Consider the following 21,242-nt stretch of genomic DNA (forward strand, 5'->3'; position numbering starts at 1 on the left):
AACCAAGAAACTAGAATTATTAATAAGCCGACAATAGGTATTACATGCACTAATTTTCATCAATCAGAACCGATCTGATCTGACTTCATTTTCTGAAAGTTCTGTTTATATAAACTCTAAACTTTACAATCTGATTCACATGTTCATTTAAATGTACATTTATGTATTCTGAACAAAACTTCAGTGCATGTGTAGTGCCCAGTTGCTGCATTCAGAACCAGAGAAAACCAGTGCAATAATTTCACTGGAGCTACCGTGAATTTAACTGTCATTTTGATTTGCACCGACCATTTTTTAAAGATAAAATAAACATAGGCACATTCATAAGTCGTAAAACATATGTAAATATACGCATCACAACACTGTGTGCCCAAGGTACTTTTGCTATTGATCGTATTCTTTCAGGTCTATGCCAGCCCTTCCAGTCCAATTGAAATTTCATCCGAGCTCACTCAGATTGATCGAGGTGTTTACATGAAGGCTTTTTCAATCCGACTGAGCCATGAATCCGATTATTAATGAATTATTTGGCTGCCTGTATACGTAGCTAGTGATAGGGTATTGGGTTTTCTAGGTGGTTGCCAGGGCATTGCTATGCAGTTTCTAGTTGTGGATGCTTACTTGCTTAAAGGAGAACTCCGGTCAATTTTAACATTGAGCTCATTTTTTTGTACATTTGGAGTGCTGTCAATACAGAGAACAACGACAAAAATCGGTGTTGCCTACACCGAGTTATTCTATTTTTAAAATTTGCACCCTGTTGACTTCAATGGGGCAATGTTTAAACCTGCTTTTAGCCTCTTAACATCCTTGATGTGTCATTACAAGTGCACAGAAAATGTGAGTGATTCCTTCTAAGTGAACACGAGTGGATCTGACTGCAGTAGATTTAAAAGATATGTATAAAAATTATGTTATTTAAGCCAGCGCAAATACCTGTTTACATCCTGTTTTTCGGTTGAAGTCCAAAGTAGTCGATTGCCGAGTTCACGCGCATAGGTTTAGTTACCAATGATCACGCGCGTGAACTCGGCAATCGATTACTGTAAAAACCAGGGAGCATCAATACTCACTACGCTCCCTTACCGGCAGTTCTGAAGTGCAAAACATAAGTCACTACATAATGACACGCAATAATTTTTTTTTAAAAACAAACCATTATTTAATTATATTTCAATGAACAATTGAACAATCTAGCTAACATGTAGCCCTATAATTTATTTACAGCTGAAATGTTGCACATATATGTAACAAGCAAAGTTTTATCATAATGTACTTTAAATAAAATTATAAATAATGTCAGAAAGATATCAGTTCTGCTGTTGTTCGTAAATACCAGTAGTGATGTTCTACATGTCGCCGGAAATAGAGTCATCAGTGTCCCAATGTGTAATGAGCCAGGGTCCTTACTGTCCTTACCAGTGCCTGAATTTGTATACACGGGAACTGATTGAGACCCTCTGTGATATTCTGAATCCTACATATGACTCGATCCCTCATTCAATGTATGTTTATTGGATTGTCGCCAATTTTTGTGCCTGCCAAGTGATTAGAACAGTTTTGAAATGCTTGATTTGAAGTATCTCTCATATCTGTAGCATAAACTGTGCGGGACAGGTTATGCACCGAAGCTGAATTCTTAGGGCTGGAACTGGAAGTTTAGAATAAACACCTGACGTAGTGTGAGCAATAATAATAGTGATGCCTGCCTTTTCGGAAGCCATTAACTAATAATTTGCATTGCAAGTGTGAATTTGTTGTGTCATAAACCGTTTTCAATGCTTATCTGGCTGTAAAGGCCTGCTGTGCGTTTGAGAGGCAGGTAGTGCTCTTATCATAACCTCTGGCCTGCGCCCCCAGCATGCCAGCTCGGCTTACAGGAAGCAGTGAGGTGGGGGGTCGTCAGGGAACGAGAGGCCAAGGGGCTTATTTAGAAACTGACAGCACGAAATGAGCCGCACAGACCCCGAGTACAGACCAACCTATTAGCCAGATTGCACTTCCATAGTCTGCAATGGATACATTTCCAAATTCTTGTGGTGGAGCTGGTCTTGTTTCTCCGTAGGTGTCTGATATTGATTTGCTTGTTACGGTCAGCCTGGTTATTCTGCATTGGGTTTATACATTCAGCTGGATAGAAGCTGAAGAGTGAAGGAGGGAAGCCAGCCAGACTGTAAGAATGATTGTTGTGGTCAGGAAAACAGATGTGTACGCTCACAGAGTCACAGCCATAACACTCATACACACGCACGCAAACCATTTATAAACAAACAATCACATATGCAGCTCAGGGCGTATGCTTTTATGTCACTTATGATCAAAGCAATTATGGCAGTTTAGATGCATATTTAAGGAGGTTTCAGATATGTATACAATTATAATTAGAAAATCATCAGAATACAATAAATCCTTGCTCATAAACAACACTTCGATTTTAATGCAACACATGAAGGAGTTAGAAGGATGGTCAAAGTCACATTTCAATGGCAATCCATACCCATAAACCCTCTTGACAGCATGTCCACATTCATCTCTGGACATATGTGGTCTTTCTCAGCTGAAGCCGGCCTCCAGAGACGCCATAAATATGTCCTGAAGCTGTTGAAACCGGGTTCATATTTATTTGGCTGGATTTAGAAGACATAAATTCTACATTTGCCTTAAGCAGCCAATAAACCAGGATGACTGAAGATCTTAAGATACAGCATTAGACATCTTTAATGCTCCTGAGAAGCACATGAGATACTACTTTTTATTTTTATTTTTTGGCAGTAAAGATTTATTCTGTATATCATTCTAAAGTACTTTTGTCCAAAGGTGAGCTTGTGAGTAGATCAGGAGTCTGGATGATTTGACTTGAATGGCTTCCTACTGCATGAGAAAAGATCCTCTGACCAATGACATTTCTTTAACATCGCAAATGATGCAGAAAAAACAGAACAGGTAGAGTGAGTGTCCAGCCCCCATTAATGTGATTCGAAATTAGATTGTGCCTTACATTTCCTAAATACTTCCATAATGCAGGCTTGAAGGGATAGTTTCACCGAGAAATGAAAAATCTGTCGTCATTTAATTATCCTCATGTCTTTCCCCACTTGTGTGGCTTGTTTTCTTCGTTTGAACACCAAATAAGATCAAATGAAAGTGGATTGGGAGCAAGGACAGTCGTCTTTACCATACACATTAAATGTATGGAAAAGAGCATCTTAGAAATGATGCTTTAGGAACTATATCAGTACCATATTGGTTATTTGCCAATATTAGAGATTTAAATTGGATATTTAATTGTGCATGCAGTGTGTCTAACAACACCCTGTAACCATGCTAAAATGAAGGCACATCCTCTTGTGGCTAACTGCTTTATTGTGAGTTAATTCTTGTAAATTGGGCTTAAGTGTGCCATCAGTTCATTTCCTCTGGAGCGGATCTCTCAGAGGTTAGCAAGATAAAGGAATCCAGCCTCAGTCATCTCCACACAACTGCAACGCTATAAAACTATGCCAAAATATAAGCACAGCATACTCTGCTGTGCTGCCTGCCATCCCTTTTTCCCTAGCAAATAATTGGTCTGTCCTCATCAATCATTTTCGGGTTGCCGTGTTTGACTGAGTCCTGCTGTTTGAATGGTGTTAACTGAGACACTGTGCCCCATTCCTGACCCTGATATAAATCAAAGCCCCCAGCACAGGTTACACAGTCACACACTGCAATGAGTCAATAAACATCTGCATTGCTCAGAGTTCTTATCAACCTCTCTGTATCTCTGTGGCTTGTAGGACTCCCTGAGAGCATGAGGCTCCTTCTACACGCTGCAATCTAACCACATCAAGAATGCTTTTGACAGAGTTTGCTTCAAGGCAGTTTATTTGATGGACAACGGCTCTTTTTAACACTGTAGCTTTGTCCGCAGGCAAGTCAGCACCGGTCGTGCTCAGAGATCGCACTGGTCTCTCTCTATAACAACAATGAGCATGTTTCTAAAGGCATTATGACCGTGATGAATGGGACACCTTTGATTGCACGTTTGTATGCATGTGTATGTGTCACCCGCATGTTGCGCTCTGGAGTTTACGTTACCTGCCTTGGTATGTACTTGTATAACTGTAGGTCACTGTATAATAAAGCCGTTCTTTGTTCTTTCCAAGCAGGTGGGAGTTTGGTGGTGGACGAGGAGTTGGATCAGAGCAATGCCAGCCATGCCATCAGTCACAAACGCACCATGTCACAGGAAACGCTGGCAGGTGTGTATAAACGGGCGAACTCTTTGCTAGGTCATCCATTGATTCAAGTAACCTGGAGATGCTCTAATTACTGTGAAAAAAATGTCCTTTCATTTGCCATCCACCTTTGCTTTGTTTGCTCAGGTGCTTGCATGGGTTGTGATGTCTCTACTGCCGCTAGTAACGGGAGGCAGGTCGCGTTTTCGAGCAGAATCCGAAGCTGCGGTGGGATTTGCTGGTGCTGGGGTGGAGGAGCTGCCTTTAGAGCCTTTTCCAAACGTTGAGGAAGAGCTTGAGGAGGGCAGTGACTCCCCGTGGCACGGCCTGTTTGGTGAGTCAGATGTCTGGGAATCATTTCTACAATGAATCAATAAGGAATTATTCCGGGTGATAAACGTCTCTTCCTTTTTGTCCATTTCCGTCTCTCCCGCAGAGCCATATGTTCTCGTCGAGGACGACCAGCAGCCAGCGCGATGGGAACGCTCCCCCCGCTCACCGGATACCTCTGATATACAGACCAAAGGAGTGCGCAAGAAAAAAAAGAAAAAAGAGAAGGAGGAAAAGAAAAAGAAAGAGAAGAGCAGCAGGGGACGGCATAGCAGTCGGGACTGTCGCGTGGAGAAACGTGAGATGCGCGTACGGGACCTGGGCATGGGCTTCGACTCGGACGAGATTGTTCTCTTCAAGTTCTGCGTCGGCTCCTGCCAGAGGTCTCGTGGGAATTACGACTTGGCTCTGCGCACTCTGCTGGCCAACGGTAGTCTGCCCAAGCGCACCGCCAGGAAGGTTAGCGCACACCCTTGCTGCCGCCCCACGAGCTATGAACCGGTCTCTTTCATGGATGCTGCGACAACCTGGCGAACCATCAAGTCCCTCTCCGCTGCGGACTGTGAGTGCGTGGGATGAGGAGAGCTGAATGAGGGGAGGGGGAGCGTGACCTGAAGAAATTGCGCAATGGTCAAAGAGAGGAAAGGAGGAATCGGAAAGCCTCCTGGGCCGTGACTACAGAACGAGGTCGGGCGGGTTGGCCGTGGTGAAACACTTTGAGGGAATTTGGTTGGGCTGTAAGTGATTCAGAACAGCCTGTTCTCGACAGCCTGAGCCTCGACAGAAAAGCTTGAATGGTGTTAGAATATGATTCGACCATGTCGACAAGAGACTCTTTGGACTCAACGTGGAGAGAGTTTGCGGATGGAAGAACTGCAACTTTGGATCGTCCATCTGAATGGCTCTATAAACAAAAACTACATGTTATAACTCAACGAGCATTTGCTTACTAGGAGTTTCATCAGACTTGGATACAGAACGAAACCCTGTTTCATTTGTCAGACTCATTTGTTGATCCTGGATGTCAGTGCCCAGTTTCCTGGCCTTCGATCTGGCATGTAATATTTCAGCCAGATTAGCAACGTTTGGATCGTTCATTAACAGCACATTAATGGTGTAATTACAATGTAATTGCACAAACATATGTTGAGTATTATTAAAAGTTGAGCCCATAGAAAACACACAGGCCAGTTAGTATTACCCTTTCAGCTGGAAGCGCTGAAGGTTGATTGTATTTGCAGTAGGATTTTCATTTCTCAGGATTTTTACAGGACTGATATGAACTATTTTTCTAACTTACATTTTTAATCCTTTTAATACCATAAATTAAAGTAAGAGGTATTAAAAGGGTTCGTGTTCCATAAGCCCAGGTTTTTATATAGAAAGTTGATGAAAGATAAATATTAAGTGAATAAAATCTAAAAATACTAAATAATATTTGATGCTTAACCAATAGTACAATGAAATATTTTTAATGATTTATTTATGATGGTACATCAAATATTAATATACAAAGTACATATGATATACAAATATTATTAATAAGATACATTAGGGAAGCATTGCGTAGGTCTAAATTGTCAAACTATGTGAAAAGATAGTTGGATTCAGCTACATACTGAGCTAAAAGTCAGTTCTTGATACATTTTACCTGACATTTTTAGCATTTATATGTTTATATGTAGTAATAAAATGACATTGATTGCGCCAGAGTGTGATGTCAACCAGACTGTGCTTTAGCAGGCTCATTAGCGTTCTCTTTAAACAACACAGATGATGACCACAATGCAGTTGTCATTGTTTATCTTTTTGTTACCAAATGGATGCCATGCATCCCTTAACATTTACTGTACACCTAACAGATATCATATTTATTTTTTCATTTAAGTTATTTATTTATTACTGTGTCTACACATGTGTCTTGTGGATGTTTATATTTATTGTTTATACCTTGGCCTGTGTTCTTCAATCCCTGTCATCTCATGATGAACCAGCATGGATAACAACAAGCCTTTGAAAAAAAAAATGTCAGCTGCAAAATATCACGGTTGCGGAAAAACTGAGCTATTTAACCCAAATGTTTTCATGGAGTAGGAAGAACTTGTAGATAACTTTGTCATGATCTGTTAAGTGATTTCATTGGGTGCTTTTTTGTCCTCCAAGGGTTATAAAACTCTCAGAGCACTTACTGGGAAGTCTCAGATTCAATTTATGAAAAGGAAATTAAAATAGTTTTCTTCCAAAACACTAAGGATAAGGGGGAGAAGCTATGTTGTTCCGACGAGTCCATCTGTCTGCCCAATCTGCTGACCTTAAGAGTCTTGATGTTGTATCCAGTTTCAATATTAAAAGCTGCTCCAAAAATATTGTTTTAAAAAGCTGATAACAATAAATGGCTCTGCTTCAGTATTTTACATGTTTTATTTATCAATTATTATTGTTGTTGTTGGCAAAGTTACTCTTTATTTTTGTACTTCATATTTTCTGTATAGGAATAAAGCTGTTTATACATAATGTGAATTAAGATTCTTGTCCTTTCATTTAGGTGCAGCAGCAAACACTTTAAGGGTCTTGCATCTTTCTGCAAACTCTTCCAAGAGAGATTAAGTTTGGGTATATAGCATGTGCGATTTTATTTGTATGCTTCCATGTTAACTCAACTTAAAATCGTCAAAAAGTTCATCCGCACCACAGAGCTTTTCCCTCCATTGACCTCTTGTCTCAGTTCAGCTAATGGCAATCATCAGGTAGTCAGGTAGACTGCTTGGAGACATGTATGTACATTACAGCACCATTAGGCCCTAGGTGAACCTCTCATCTGCTAAAGTGCAAAGAACGTTTCCATCTGTTGTCGGGCTGCTAATGAGCGCAGCCCTCACAGACCGGCCAGGCTGTGGCTCAGGGGCCTCTGTGCAGTGAGTCTGCACCTCTCACACCATGGGTGAACTTAATTAACAGGAGATTGGAGCCTCTTCTGCATTTTTAAGGTATAACTGCACTACTAGGACCAGATGCTTACAACATTGTGATCACAATATATTAGTACTCTTCAGCGGTCTGCAGTTGAAAGATCAGATCGTGCAAAAAATAAATAAAGCATTTATGTTTGACCTTTAAATCGTTATAAAACCATAGTTCTTTTTTAATTGGAGCACTGTAGATATTTTGCTGTCTCAGCTGCTTATGTTGACATAAGCATGTATAGCTAAAAGAGGGTCATAAACTATACTGCCATAATTCAAAAAGTTCTAATAGTAGGCCTACATAAAATCTATATTCCAATTCTTGTGTGAGAAACAAACTAATATTATTGGCATTATTCACATAAGCACAAATCAGCAAATGGCAAGCTTACATTAAAAAACATATTAAATATTAAAAAAAATATGAAAGTTCTGTCATCATTCAGTCAACCTCATGTCGTTCTAAACCTGCCTATGACTTTCTTCCGTGGGACACAAAATTGAGAAATTGTAAGTGCGCCTTATGAAAATGAATGGACTGATTGTCCACAATGACACCATCATTAAAGTGGTTCATATTATAATATTTCAAATCTTGTAATGGCATATTACACCTGTGTGCGAACTGTAAATCAGCATCCAGTGAAAATCTCAGCAAATCTCGGCATTCACAAAACCTGTCTGAATGATTCATTTACGAATCGAACTGATCGACTCGGGTTCAATGACTCAAGGATCCGGTCGCTGTTCAGTGGAATGAAGATAATCAGAATTAGGCTCATATTTTGTTGTGTTTGTCACACAAATCTATGGTCTCAGACTCTGAATTAAGCTGCACGTCGTGGACTTCTTTATGGTGATATTTTTAGTCATTTGAAAGGTGCCCATTAGCTTTCGTTGTTTGGAAAATAGTGTCCAGGATATTATTCAAAAATCGTGGCAGGCGCCAATAAATAGCTTTAGTTAAGTAACTTACGTTGTCTGTCTGTCTGTCTGTCTGTCTGTCTGTTTGTCTGTCAGTTCAGCAGACCATGTAAAATTGTTATTGTATCAACTTAGTTTGGTCAACGTTTAAGTACGGTTTAAAAGTTGTGCGGTATTGACATCTGCTGGTCAATATAAGCTACGACAAAGCTCAATTGTTCAACAGAGTTATGTCGGTTCAAACACGCATTACAGGCTTTTAATGGTAGATATAAACAAGGTCAGATTCTATGCACATACTATGTTTTCATCTGCCAGGCTTTTAGTCACACGTTTATAATTCAGTGACGGCAACTCTCAAACATGTCTGTTTTGATAATGCAGGTTGTTTTGTGTCATTATGGTGGCAATCTTCAGTAGCATACAGTCTGCATCTATGCCTATATATATTATTGTAAGTAAAATATTCACATTGGACAATTCATATTATATACCTGATAAACTATCAGTATTACTGTAATAATTTTTTAATATTTTTTATTTAAATATTTCTGTTAATTTGACTGCAATGCTCTACATATTATCAGACAACAACCCAATAGAAAATGTACCCCATTGACTGCTGTGACATTCTGCAGTGAGTATTCATCAAGCCTCATTCAATAAGTCTTTCACATCCTGGCAGATCATAAGAGATGTGCTTGCTCACACAGCTGCACTGAAAACAATAAACATGTTGAGTCCAAGGCCTCCATTTGTGTGTTAATGAAGGACTAGCATTAGTGTAATATGTGAGGTACTGTCCTCCAAAAACGTTGCGGTAAGATAAGACTCTGTGGCATCACGGTAATTTCACACGCCACATTACATGGGAATTAATGCACAGTGGCACAGACAAAAATGTCAAGTGTTATTATAAACGTGTTAGCACAATTAACCTCGTTGTTTACATTTTTTATACGCAGAGAACAAGTCAAGGTTTGGCTGGTTACACTGGTCTACAACTTTTGAGAAGTAATTTACTTCAGACATTAAATGTGCTATTTATTATGTATTTTGATGTGCTGAATTCAAATATGACAACTGATTGGCTTGTCTCTTGTATTCATTAAATGGAGCATCTGTTGTCACTGTCCAGCAAGCATTGATGGGCTCCATTTGCTCCATTTGAAGTTATCTGCTTTGTTCACACGAGGCCTCTCTGCTCACTTTGGCTAAACAGAAATATGTCCCTTTGCAAAATCAAACACTGACAAATGAGAGAGCATGACACTATTACAGGGGTGCAAACCTCAGTTCATGCATTGTTTTGCCTAAAAAGCAAGTATGACTATTGTCCTACCTAGTCGTAGATTTATTCATAGATACAGTCAAAGATGTAGTTTAATGATTTCTGGTTTAAATTTAGATCTCATTTATCCTCCGGCATTCCCAAGGTCATGCTGACCTAATAGCATATCTTGAAAACTAGACTCAGTCAATAATTTCAAGCATCGGTTTCGTTCTCATTGACCCAGCATTAGTAAAGTTTGACTACATTTTGGCTGTAGACCAGTGTAATCATCATGGGCTAGTTCGCCCCTGCTGGTGGATGCTGTAACTACACCATCTGGCTGCAAACCGTATATTTCTCTTTGACAGCCCTTCAAAGGTACACTTGTATTATCCAGAGGTGGACAAAGTACACAACTTCCTTACTTGAGTGAAAGTACAGATACTACTGGTCAAATATTACTCCGTTACAAGTAAAAGTTGTAAAGACCGATTCTTACTTAAGTAAAAGTACAGAAGTACTCGTTTTTAAAAGTACTTAAGTATCAAAAGTAAAAAGTAAATGTCAATGCATTGTTTTATTATTGTTGCACTGTTGAATGTAATACTTACAGTACCTTATGCCTCTGAATCTATGCCTGCCTTCCCTCATATCAATATCACATTTATTTCTAGAACACAGTTCCAGTAGTGCGATTGAATATGAGATTGAATAAGTTCACTCAATAACGTCTACAATGGTTTCGGACACCCAAATGGCTGTTCCCTCAAATAGTGCCCTTGGCTTAGTTTTTTGGCTTTGACGTCAACCCGACTTTCATTTCCAACCAAAATCCAACGTCTGTCCGACAGCGGGTTCTGACGTAAATCTGACATCGGGTTCTGACGTAAATCTGTCGTCGGGTTTTGACGTCAACCCGACTTTCATTTCCAAATCAAAATCATCCACTGACTGACGTTACTACTTTCTACTCAAGGACCTTGACAGAAATGTAGTGGAGTAAAAAGTATGATATTTGTCTTTCAAACGTAGTGAAGTTAAAGTAAAAAGTTTCCAGAAAAGATAATACTCAAGTAAAGTACAGATACTCAAAAAGTGTACTTAAGTACAGTACTCAAGTAAATGTACTTTGTTACTGTCCACCTCTGGTATTATCACACCCTCTTTTTAAAAAAACAACAACATTAAAACAACAAGTATTATATTCTGTTACAACATTTTATGGAAATACAACATTATTTTAAAAGAGTCGTTTCAAAAATATAAATGCTGTATTTAAGTGTTGAATTCAGATGGATCAGAGTATTTGGATGTTACAAAATATAGTATCATTGAGATCATCTGTGAATGAAATTCTTTGTATAATTTTATCTGAAAGACTGATTTTAGCTTTTTACAATAGAAGCATTTCTTTTAAGGATTGTTGAATTGTTGGGCTTTGTTGGTCAGTTGTACTCTTACATGTGATGAAAATAAATTGCACCTTTAATAAATTATTCACAGTTTGACAAGTCACAGTCAAGTACAACCCAGCATGCAACGTGGCACAGCACAGTAGAAGGAAGCAGCATATCCATGACCACATATTAAACACATCCATGTCATCTAACATCCATGTCATCTATAATAGATATACAAGTGTTATGGTTTAATCCTAAAATCAGGATCATTCAGAATCAAAATAAGCAAATTCACAGAATTATTTGTGAATGTAAAATGACACAAAAAAGAGAAAAAGTCTTTTTTTTTCTCACAGTGCTTTACAGATTGAATCTAGATTTGCATCTAGGTCATTGTCTCATGCACTTTCCCGATACACATGAACTTGGTGTACTGAAAGTGCAGGACACTATTTCAGCTTTATTTTCTAATTTTTCAGTGGCTGGTGGGGCCACAACAGTCTTGGTGAGGAGTTTGGGGCTTGATGCTCCTTCGTCTTCATCATAACCCATGACACCGTTCTGCTCGACGCTGAAAGGATGAAAGTCAGCCAGGGCTGTATCAAAGTCCCATGCCTGGCGAAGGGTTAAGTCCACATAAGATTTAGTGTTCGTGCAGGTCTGTTTACACACGTCGTTTCTACAGATGGCTGTGCGCAATGATGCATAACTTGTGCAATTGCTTTGCGCAAATGACGGAGGGGAGTGCTGACCATTCATCCAACCCGAAACATGACTATGATCCCCTTTCCTCAGTCTGATAATACGCTTGAGTCCCGTGCAACCTTTGGTTAATAAGTTTTTCCTGCACAGAATATACACCCATGGATCCAGGATAGGGTTGAAGGAGGCGAATCTAATGGCCAGGAGATCACTGCGATAGTCTGGACTTCTGCCTGATGATATGTGAGCAGGATCGTACAGCTGGTTGACGAAAATGCGCACCTGTTAAATTGAACAAAAATTCAATCCCATTAAAATGAGAAAAGATCACAAACTCTTTGAAAGTAATGACGATTGTGTCCATTTTACACATTATACAAGTACGGCCTATCCTACAAGTGAAAAGTGCGAAAATATTTTCCTTGTTGCACCTTGAATATTGTACACAACTTAATCATTACTTATGATACATATAAAATGTATATCTATTTAAAAAAAATCTTTTTACAATCATTATGATTTTTTTATTCATGAATATCTAGTTCCTTTTCGAGCAGTCTCTCGTATTGTGTAAGGCTAGCTTTGCATCGCAGTTCTGAGGACGCCGGCTTCCTGTCGCCGCCTTCAGCCCGCTGTTCTGCTGTGCCATCCGGCGCGCCATATCCCAGGCAAACGGGATGATTTGGCACCCCCGTCCCGACTTGTGGGCCCTTCATGTATGGCCCCTCAACGGGTACCCGGGTGTCTCCTGGATAGGGTGCTGAAAAACATCACTGAAGCAAGAGCACCTTCAACTAGGTGCCTCTACGCTCAGAAATGGGTAGTGTTTTCTGGCTGGTGCGCAGCACAGAGCCTGGACCCCTACTCATGCGAAGTACCAAGTGTGCTCGCCTTCTTGCAAGAGCTCTTGGACGCGGATCGCACCCCCTCCACGCTCAAAGTGTATGTGGTGGCCATAACAGCATCTCACGCTCTTGTGGCCGATAAACCACTAGGAAGAAACGACCTCATCGTGCGCTTCCTTAAAGGTGCAAGGAGATTAAACACTCCTCGACCCCCCTCTGTGCCTATCTTGGACCTTTCAACGGTCCTGGAAGCCATGAAGGGTCCCCCATTCGAGCCACTTTGGTCTACGGACCTGAAGCCACTTTCACTCAAAACCGCTTTTTTAATAGCACTGGCTTCAGTTAAGCGTGTGGGCGATTTACAAGCGCTATCAATAAGCGCTTCCTGCCTTGAGTTAGGGCCAAACGACTCCAGAGTCGTCCTTAAGCCAAGGCACGGTTGTGTTCTTAAAGTGCTTTCTACTCCGTTCAGAGCACAGGTTATTTAGCTGGCAGCTCTTTCCTCGCCAGACAACAAAAGAAACGCAAATTGACTCTGCCCTGTCAGGGCTCTGCCTCATTCAGACAGTCGGAACAGCTCTTTGTATGCTTTGGCGGCCGCACTAAAGGGCTTGCCGTCACAAAGCAGAGATTGTCGCGCTGGATAGTGGACGCTATCGCGCTGGCTTATGAGTCTAAGGGCCTTCATTGCCCCTTAGGCGTCAGAGCTCATTCCACAAGAGGTATGGCCTCATCGTGGGCTTCGTCAAGTGGAATACCTATTGAAGATATATGTGAGGCGGCCGGCTGGGCCTCGCCGTCCACATTTATACGATTTTACAACTTGGAAGTGCCCACTTTGCAAGCGAGGGTTCTTTCTGTATAAAGTGTAAAACACATCTCGCCATAGGGCTCGACACATGTCTGGTTATGGCCAATTGAACTGAGGTTCATATATATATATTCCCTATATGAAGCTCGTCAAAGGACTGGCTTATATTAGGATTTATACTTTACTCTTCTATGAGTCTCAAGCGTCTGCCTTGGGCTATAGTATGGAGTGAAGTTAAGCACGCATGGCATTTTGAAGGGGGTTCCCATAGCGTAAGCTAGCCTTACGCAATACGAGAGACCTCTCGAAAGGGAAAGTCTCGGTTACTAACGTAGCCTCGGTTCCCTGAGATGAGGGAACGAGTATTGCATAACCCGCCGTGCTACTGTGCTGTGATCTGGGGATCGCTTCAGTCGATTAAACCTGGGTTCCTAGGCTAGAAATGCATTATTTATAGGCAAAAGCCGCACCCATTTTGGCGGGCTCTGACGTGTCAGGGCGGGAAGTGCCCTGATTGGTTCACGCGTCTGAGCCGCCTCGCCATAGGTTCGTGCAGTTGCCGCAGCACAGCCAATGACCGCGTTGACACTTATCTGTGTCTGCTGTGCAGCTGCACTGCGTTTTAAAGATTTTGCTTCAATATTCTCGAGAAAAGGAGTTTTCCCATAGCGTAAACTAGCCTTACGCAACACTCGTTCCCTCATCTCAGGGAACCGAGGTTATGTTAGTAACCGAGACGTTTACTTAAGGTTATTCCATTTGACCTCATTAAAACCTGTCTTAAAGGGTTAGTTCACCCAAAAATGAAAATTCTGTCATTAATTACTCACCCTCATGTCATTCCAAACCTCTAAGACTTTCGTTCTTCTTCAAACACAAATGAAGATATTTCGATGAAATCTGAGAGCTTTCTGTCCCTGACAGCTATATGAGGTTTTATTTAACAAAGTTCGGGAGGAGCAGGTTCAGATAATTAACCAAATCATGCACAGCTGTTGATTAATCAGTAATCAACTCAATGACAGAGTATAAATTCACAGCAGACCTGTCTCTGTTCATTGAAAGTTTGTCAGCATCCCTCCTCCACCCCATCTCCTCACTTCCAGTTCCATCTACACTTCCATTTCCATCTACTCTTACCAACTGGGGGGAGTACTTTGGGTTCGGGCCTAACTCCGAGCTCGGAGCCCTCCCCCCGGACAGCACGCCAAATACGCATAAACTTATTGTATTAATTATATGTAGATGTGAACTCGTGAAGTAGCCTATCTGACACTTTGACGCTTCAAAAAGTTCATAAAGAGATTGTAAAACTAATCCATATGAATCGAGCGGTTTAGTCGAAATTTTCTGAAGAGACACGATCATTTTATATGATACACAGAGTGAATTTAGGCTTTTATTCACATATAAACATTCATCAATGCACACATCAGTTATGATAAACTGAAGCTCAAGCATGTTTAGCAAGCATTGGTTCTCGCTTGATGTGCGAGAACCAATGAGGTTCATTCTCATGAGTTACGCAGCACGTTTGAGCTTCCTCAAGAACCAATGAGGTTCATTCTCATGAGTTACGCAGCACGTTTGAGCTTCCTCAAGAACCAATGAGGTTCATTCTCTAGTGTTACGCAGCACGTTTGAGCTTCCGCAAGAACCAATGAGGTTCATTCTCTCGTGTTACGCAGCAAGTTTGAGCTTCCGCAAGAACCAACGAGGTTCATTCTCTAGTGTTACGCAGCACGTTTGAGCTTCCGCAAGAACCAATGAGGTTCATTCTCTTGTGTTACGCAGCAAGTTTGAGCTTCCTCAAGAACCAATGAGGTTCATTCTCTAGTGTTACACAGCACGTTTGAGCTTCAGAACCAATGAGGTTCATTCTCTCGTGTTACGCAGCAAGTTTGAGCTTCCTCAAGAACCAATGAGGTTCATTCTCTAGTGTTACGCAGCACGTTTGAGCTTCCGCAAGAACCAACGAGGTTCATTCTCTAGTGTTACGCAGCACGTTTGAGCTTCCGCAAGAACCAACGAGGTTCATTCTCTAGTGTTACGCAGCACGTTTGAGTTTCCGCAAGAACCAATGAGGTTCATTCTCTCGTGTTACGCAGCACGTTTGAGCTTCCGCAAGAACCAATGAGGTTCATTCTCTAGTGTTGCGCAGCACATTTGAGCATCCGCAAGAACCAATGAGGTTCATTCTCTCGTGTTACGCAGCACGTTTGAGCTTCCGCAAGAACCAATGAGGTTCATTCTCTAGTGTTGCGCAGCACGTTTGAGCTTCCGCAAGAACCAACGAGGTTCATTCTCTCGTGTTACGCAGCACGTTTGAGCTTCCGCAAGAACCAATGAGGTTCATTCTCTAGTGTTGCGCAGCACGTTTGAGCTTCCGCAAGAACCAATCAGGTTCATTCTCTCGTGTTATGCAGCACGTTTGAGCTTCCGCAAGAACCACTGAGGTTCATTCTCTCGTGTTACGCAGCACGTTTGAGCTTCCGCAAGAACCAATGAGGTTCATTCTCTAGTGTTACGCAGCACTTTTGAGCTTCAGAACCAATGAGGTTCATTCTCTAGTGTTACGCAGCACGTTTGAGCTTCCGCAAGAACCAACGAGGTTCATTCTCTAGTGTTACGCAGCACGTTTGAGTTTCCGCAAGAACCAATCAGGTTCATTCTCTCGTGTTGCGCAGCACGTTTGAGCTTCCGCAAGAACCAATGAGGTTCATTCTCTAGTGTTGCGCAGCACATTTGAGCATCCGCAAGAACCAATGAGGTTCATTCTCTCGTGTTACGCAGCACGTTTGAGCTTCCGCAAGAACCAATGAGGTTCATTCTCTAGTGTTACGCAGCACGTTTGAGCTTCCGCAAGAACCAATGAGGTTCATTCTCTAGTGTTACGCAGCACGTTTGAGCTTCCGCAAGAACCAACGAGGTTCATTCTCTCGTGTTACGCAGCACGTTTGAGCTTCCGCAAGAACCAATGAGGTTCATTCTCTAGTGTTGCGCAGCACGTTTGAGCTTCCGCAAGAAACAATCAGGTTCATTCTCTCGTGTTATGCAGCACGTTTGAGCTTCCGCAAGAACCACTGAGGTTCATTCTCTCGTGTTACGCAGCACGTTTGAGCTTCCGCAAGAACCAATGAGGTTCATTCTCTAGTGTTACGCAGCACGTTTGAGCTTCCGCAAGAACCAACGAGGTTCATTCTCTAGTGTTACGCAGCACGTTTGAGCTTCCGCAAGAACCAACGAGGTTCATTCTCTCGTGTTACACAGCACGTTTTGAGCTTCCGCAAGAACCAATGAGGTTCATTCTCTCGTGTTATGCAGCACGTTTGAGCTTCCGCAAGAACCAATGAGGTTCATTCTCTCGTGTTACGCAGCACGTTTGAGCTTCCGCAAGAACCAATGAGGTTCATTCTCTAGTGTTGCGCAGCACGTTTGAGCATCCGCAAGAACCAATGAGGTTCATTCTCTCGTGTTACGCAGCACGTTTGAGCTTCCGCAAGAACCAATGAGGTTCATTCTCTAGTGTTACGCAGCACGTTTGAGCTTCCGCAAGAACCAACGAGGTTCATTCTCTCGTGTTACGCAGCACGTTTGAGCTTCCGCAAGAACCAATGAGGTTCATTCTCTCGTGTTATGCAGCACGTTTGAGCTTCCGCAAGAACCAATGAGGTTCATTCTCTCGTGTTACGCAGCACGTTTGAGCTTCCGCAAGAACCAATGAGGTTCATTCTCTAGTGTTGCGCAGCACGTTTGAGCATCCGCAAGAACCAATGAGGTTCATTCTCTCGTGTTACGCAGCACGTTTGAGCTTCCGCAAGAACCAATCAGGTTCATTCTCTCGTGTTATGCAGCACGTTTGAGCTTCCGCAAGAACCAATGAGGTTCATTCTCTAGTGTTGCGCAGCACGTTTGAGCTTCCGCAAGAACCAATCAGGTTCATTCTCTCGTGTTATGCAGCACGTTTGAGCTTCCGCAAGAACCACTGAGGTTCATTCTCTCGTGTTACGCAGCACGTTTGAGCTTCCGCAAGAACCAATGAGGTTCATTCTCTAGTGTTACGCAGCACGTTTGAGCTTCCGCAAGAACCAACGAGGTTCATTCTCTAGTGTTACGCAGCACGTTTGAGCTTCCGCAAGAACCAACGAGGTTCATTCTCTCGTGTTACACAGCACGTTTTGAGCTTCCGCAAGAACCAATGAGGTTCATTCTCTCGTGTTATGCAGCACGTTTGAGCTTCCGCAAGAACCAATGAGGTTCATTCTCTCGTGTTGCGCAGCACGTTTGAGCATCCGCAAGAACCAATGAGGTTCATTCTCTCGTGTTACGCAGCACGTTTGAGCTTCCGCAAGAACCAATGAGGTTCATTCTCTAGTGTTACGCAGCACGTTTGAGCTTCCGCAAGAACCAACGAGGTTCATTCTCTCGTGTTACGCAGCACGTTTGAGCTTCCGCAAGAACCAATGAGGTTGATTCTCTCGTGTTATGCAGCACGTTTGAGCTTCCGCAAGAACCAATGAGGTTCATTCTCTCGTGTTGCGCAGCACGTTTGAGCATCCGCAAGAACCAATGAGGTTCATTCTCTAGTGTTGCGCAGCACGTTTGAGCTTCCGCAAGAACCAATGAGGTTCATTCTCTAGTGTTGCGCAGCACGTTTGAGCATCCGCAAGAACCAATGAGGTTCATTCTCTAGTGTTACGCAGCACGTTTGAGCTTCCGCAAGAACCAACGAGGTTCATTCTCTAGTGTTACGCAGCACGTTTGAGCTTCCGCAAGAACCAATGAGGTTCATTCTCTAGTGTTACGCAGCACGTTTGAGCTTCCGCAAGAACCAACGAGGTTCATTCTCTCGTGTTACGCAGCACGTTTGAGCTTCCGCAAGAACCAATGAGGTTCATTCTCTCGTGTTATGCAGCACGTTTGAGCTTCCGCAAGAACCAATGAGGTTCATTCTCTCGTGTTACGCAGCACGTTTGAGCTTCCGCAAGAACCAATGAGGTTCATTCTCTAGTGTTGCGCAGCACGTTTGAGCATCCGCAAGAACCAATGAGGTTCATTCTCTCGTGTTACGCAGCACGTTTGAGCTTCCGCAAGAACCAATCAGGTTCATTCTCTCGTGTTATGCAGCACGTTTGAGCTTCCGCAAGAACCAATGAGGTTCATTCTCTAGTGTTGCGCAGCACGTTTGAGCTTCCGCAAGAACCAATCAGGTTCATTCTCTCGTGTTATGCAGCACGTTTGAGCTTCCGCAAGAACCAATGAGGTTCATTCTCTCGTGTTATGCAGCACGTTTGAGCTTCCGCAAGAACCAATCAGGTTCATTCTCTCGTGTTATGCAGCACGTTTGAGCTTCCTCAAGAACCAATCAGGTTCATTCTCTCGTGTTATGCAGCACGTTTGAGCTTCCGCAAGAACCAATGAGGTTCATTCTCTAGTGTTACGCAGCACGTTTGAGCTTCCGCAAGAACCAACGAGGTTCATTCTCTCGTGTTACACAGCACGTTTTGAGCTTCAGCAAGAACCAATGAGGTTCATTCTCTCGTGTTATGCAGCACGTTTGAGCTTCCGCAAGAACCAATGAGGTTCATTCTCTCGTGTTACGCAGCACGTTTGAGCTTCCGCAAGAACCAATGAGGTTCATTCTCTAGTGTTACGCAGCACGTTTGAGCTTCTGCAAGAACCAATGAGGTTCATTCTCTAGTGTTACGCAGCACGTTTGAGCTTCCGCAAGAACCAACGAGGTTCATTCTCTCGTGTTACGCAGCACGTTTGAGCTTCAGCAAGAACCAATGAGGTTCATTCTCGCGCATCAAGCAGGTTGAGCTTCTTTTTATATTCGCTGATCATTATGTTTATATGTGAATAAAAGCCTAAATTAAATCTGTTCATCATATAAAGCGATCAAGTCTATTCAGAAAATTGGGAGGAAACCACTCAATGGATTAGTTTTACAATCTCTTTATGAACTTTTTGAAGCGAGCGTCAAAGTGTGGTGTGTAGCTGTCTATGGAGGGACAGGAATCTCTCAGATTTCATCAAAAAGATCTTGATTTGTGTTCCAAAGATGAATGAAAGTCTTTGGAATTACATGAGGGTGAAAAATTAATTAAATAATTGTCCTTTTTATGTGAACTAACCGTTTAATAATAACAATAGTAACAATAGTAAACCGACGTCATTAGAGTCTGAATAATTTCCTTGTCACATGACAACAAAATGTTTTTTCAATGATATTTTAAAATAAAATTGATTCACAGATTTTTAAAGTTCATTTTTTTTAAGAGTTTGTCTTTAAGGTCTTTGAATCAGGTTTTTAAGAAACCTGATTCATTTTTGTAGTTGCATTTTTATTATGTTTTTTTTAAATAAGTTAGCGATTTAATAGCTCACGTCATTCCCCCACTTTCAAGAGGCGACACATAACAAGTTCACCTGCTCATTTAATCCTCGTATAATCAAATCAAGTCTGAATTTGGCTTGCTTGGAGTCTGAGACTCCACTTGAGCTATAAAAAGCCATAATAAGCTAATGATGACAAATTAAGTAGTTAATTTCTAGAAAAGTGGGACTGAGGTTGTGGTTGGAACGGGTGCTGAAAGATTTGTCATGGTTGTGAGGTAGCCTGAGCCACTTATGTTGCGTTATGATTGGCAGGATTAGATACAAGCTCCACTGGTATAGCGCTTATTCATAAATAATATGAAATGCACAAGAACAGATAATATAGTAGTACTGAATAACTCACCACTAAAGGGATGGAGCATATTAGGAACACGATGGTCATTAAAATTAACAGCCAGAACATCTGGATCTCCGCCGCAGATGTTAATTTGAACCTGCGCTGGCCAGATACATCTGCCCTCGCCATGCGACTCATCTTACTCATCCCGACCAGTGAACGACACACAGCGAAATTACACAGGACGGTGATGGCGATCAACAGCAGCATGAAACCTCCGTACAGAAACGTGTACGAGGCACCGACGGGGTCCATGGCGCGCCAGTCCAAGAAGCACCAAGTTCCGGGAAAGTGTCTCATGTGTTTTCCGAAACCAAAACTGGGCATGATGCACAACACGATATTAGCCAGATACGTCGCCATCAGCGCGAACCGAGCCATGGCCCGATCCACATGCTGAGAGTAGAAGTACGCGTGGTTTATGGCCAGATATCTCTCCACTGACATGGCGCACAGAATAGACATCCCAGCCGAGCCGAAGAACAGCATGGAAAAGGAGAAGAAATGGCACAGGAGCGTTCCGCCCGGCCACCTGCCCGCGATGTATGTGGCGATGACCACTGGACTGGTGAAACAGGTGCCCAGCAGGTCCGTGATGGCCATCCCGCACACCAGAGTGTAGAAGGTGGTCTCCTTCTGTTCCTTCTTGGAGATGCAAAGCACCACGATCGCCACGAGGTTTCCGAGGACTCCGAAGCCAAACATAGTGGCCGAAGTGATGAGAGAGCGATAGTCCAGGCGCAAACCAGGAGACGAGCTGTTGGCGAAAGGCGCGAGAACTTCTGACAGATTCAAATCCAGGTTCAACAGTGAATCGTTCATGTCTGATATGTTGACAGGTGCAAGTGGCTCAACAAACCCAAAGTCTCCACTTTCCATAAGTACAGTGTGCAGCCACTGCACATCCAGAGAGTTCACCAAATAAATAACGAACAGATCTCTTTACGTCTTACGTTTACTCGTATCTCTCTGTGCCTTATGTGTCACTGCTTTTATAGAAACCCACAGCTCCTCTTTTCCTCCATGTGATGTCATCAA

The 21,242-nt window shown here is 42.3% G+C and overlaps 2 protein-coding genes across 2 annotated transcripts; one reads left to right on the forward strand and one right to left on the reverse strand.

Moving 5' to 3' along the window:
• Nucleotides 1-4,154: 4,154 nt before the first annotated feature.
• artnb (artemin b) lies at nucleotides 4,155-7,065 on the forward strand. Its single transcript, XM_081374469.1, has 3 exons — nucleotides 4,155-4,241; nucleotides 4,365-4,551; nucleotides 4,654-7,065. Exons 1-3 carry the CDS (start codon nucleotides 4,188-4,190, stop codon nucleotides 5,124-5,126), a joined length of 714 nt encoding a protein of 237 aa, XP_081230595.1. The 5' UTR covers nucleotides 4,155-4,187; the 3' UTR covers nucleotides 5,127-7,065.
• A 4,432-nt stretch (nucleotides 7,066-11,497) lies between these two features.
• On the reverse strand, nucleotides 11,498-21,026 carry ptger4c (prostaglandin E receptor 4 (subtype EP4) c; the record flags this gene model as incomplete). The annotated part of the gene is made up of 2 exons (XM_081374198.1): nucleotides 11,498-12,091; nucleotides 20,211-21,026. The coding sequence occupies 2 exons, from the start codon at nucleotides 21,024-21,026 to the stop codon at nucleotides 11,498-11,500; spliced, it is 1,410 nt and encodes a 469-aa protein (XP_081230324.1).
• Nucleotides 21,027-21,242: the final 216 nt, after the last annotated feature.

This window comes from Scardinius erythrophthalmus (genome assembly GCF_964197995.2).
Source record: "Scardinius erythrophthalmus genome assembly, chromosome: 9".
Lineage (NCBI taxonomy): Eukaryota > Metazoa > Chordata > Actinopteri > Cypriniformes > Leuciscidae > Scardinius > Scardinius erythrophthalmus.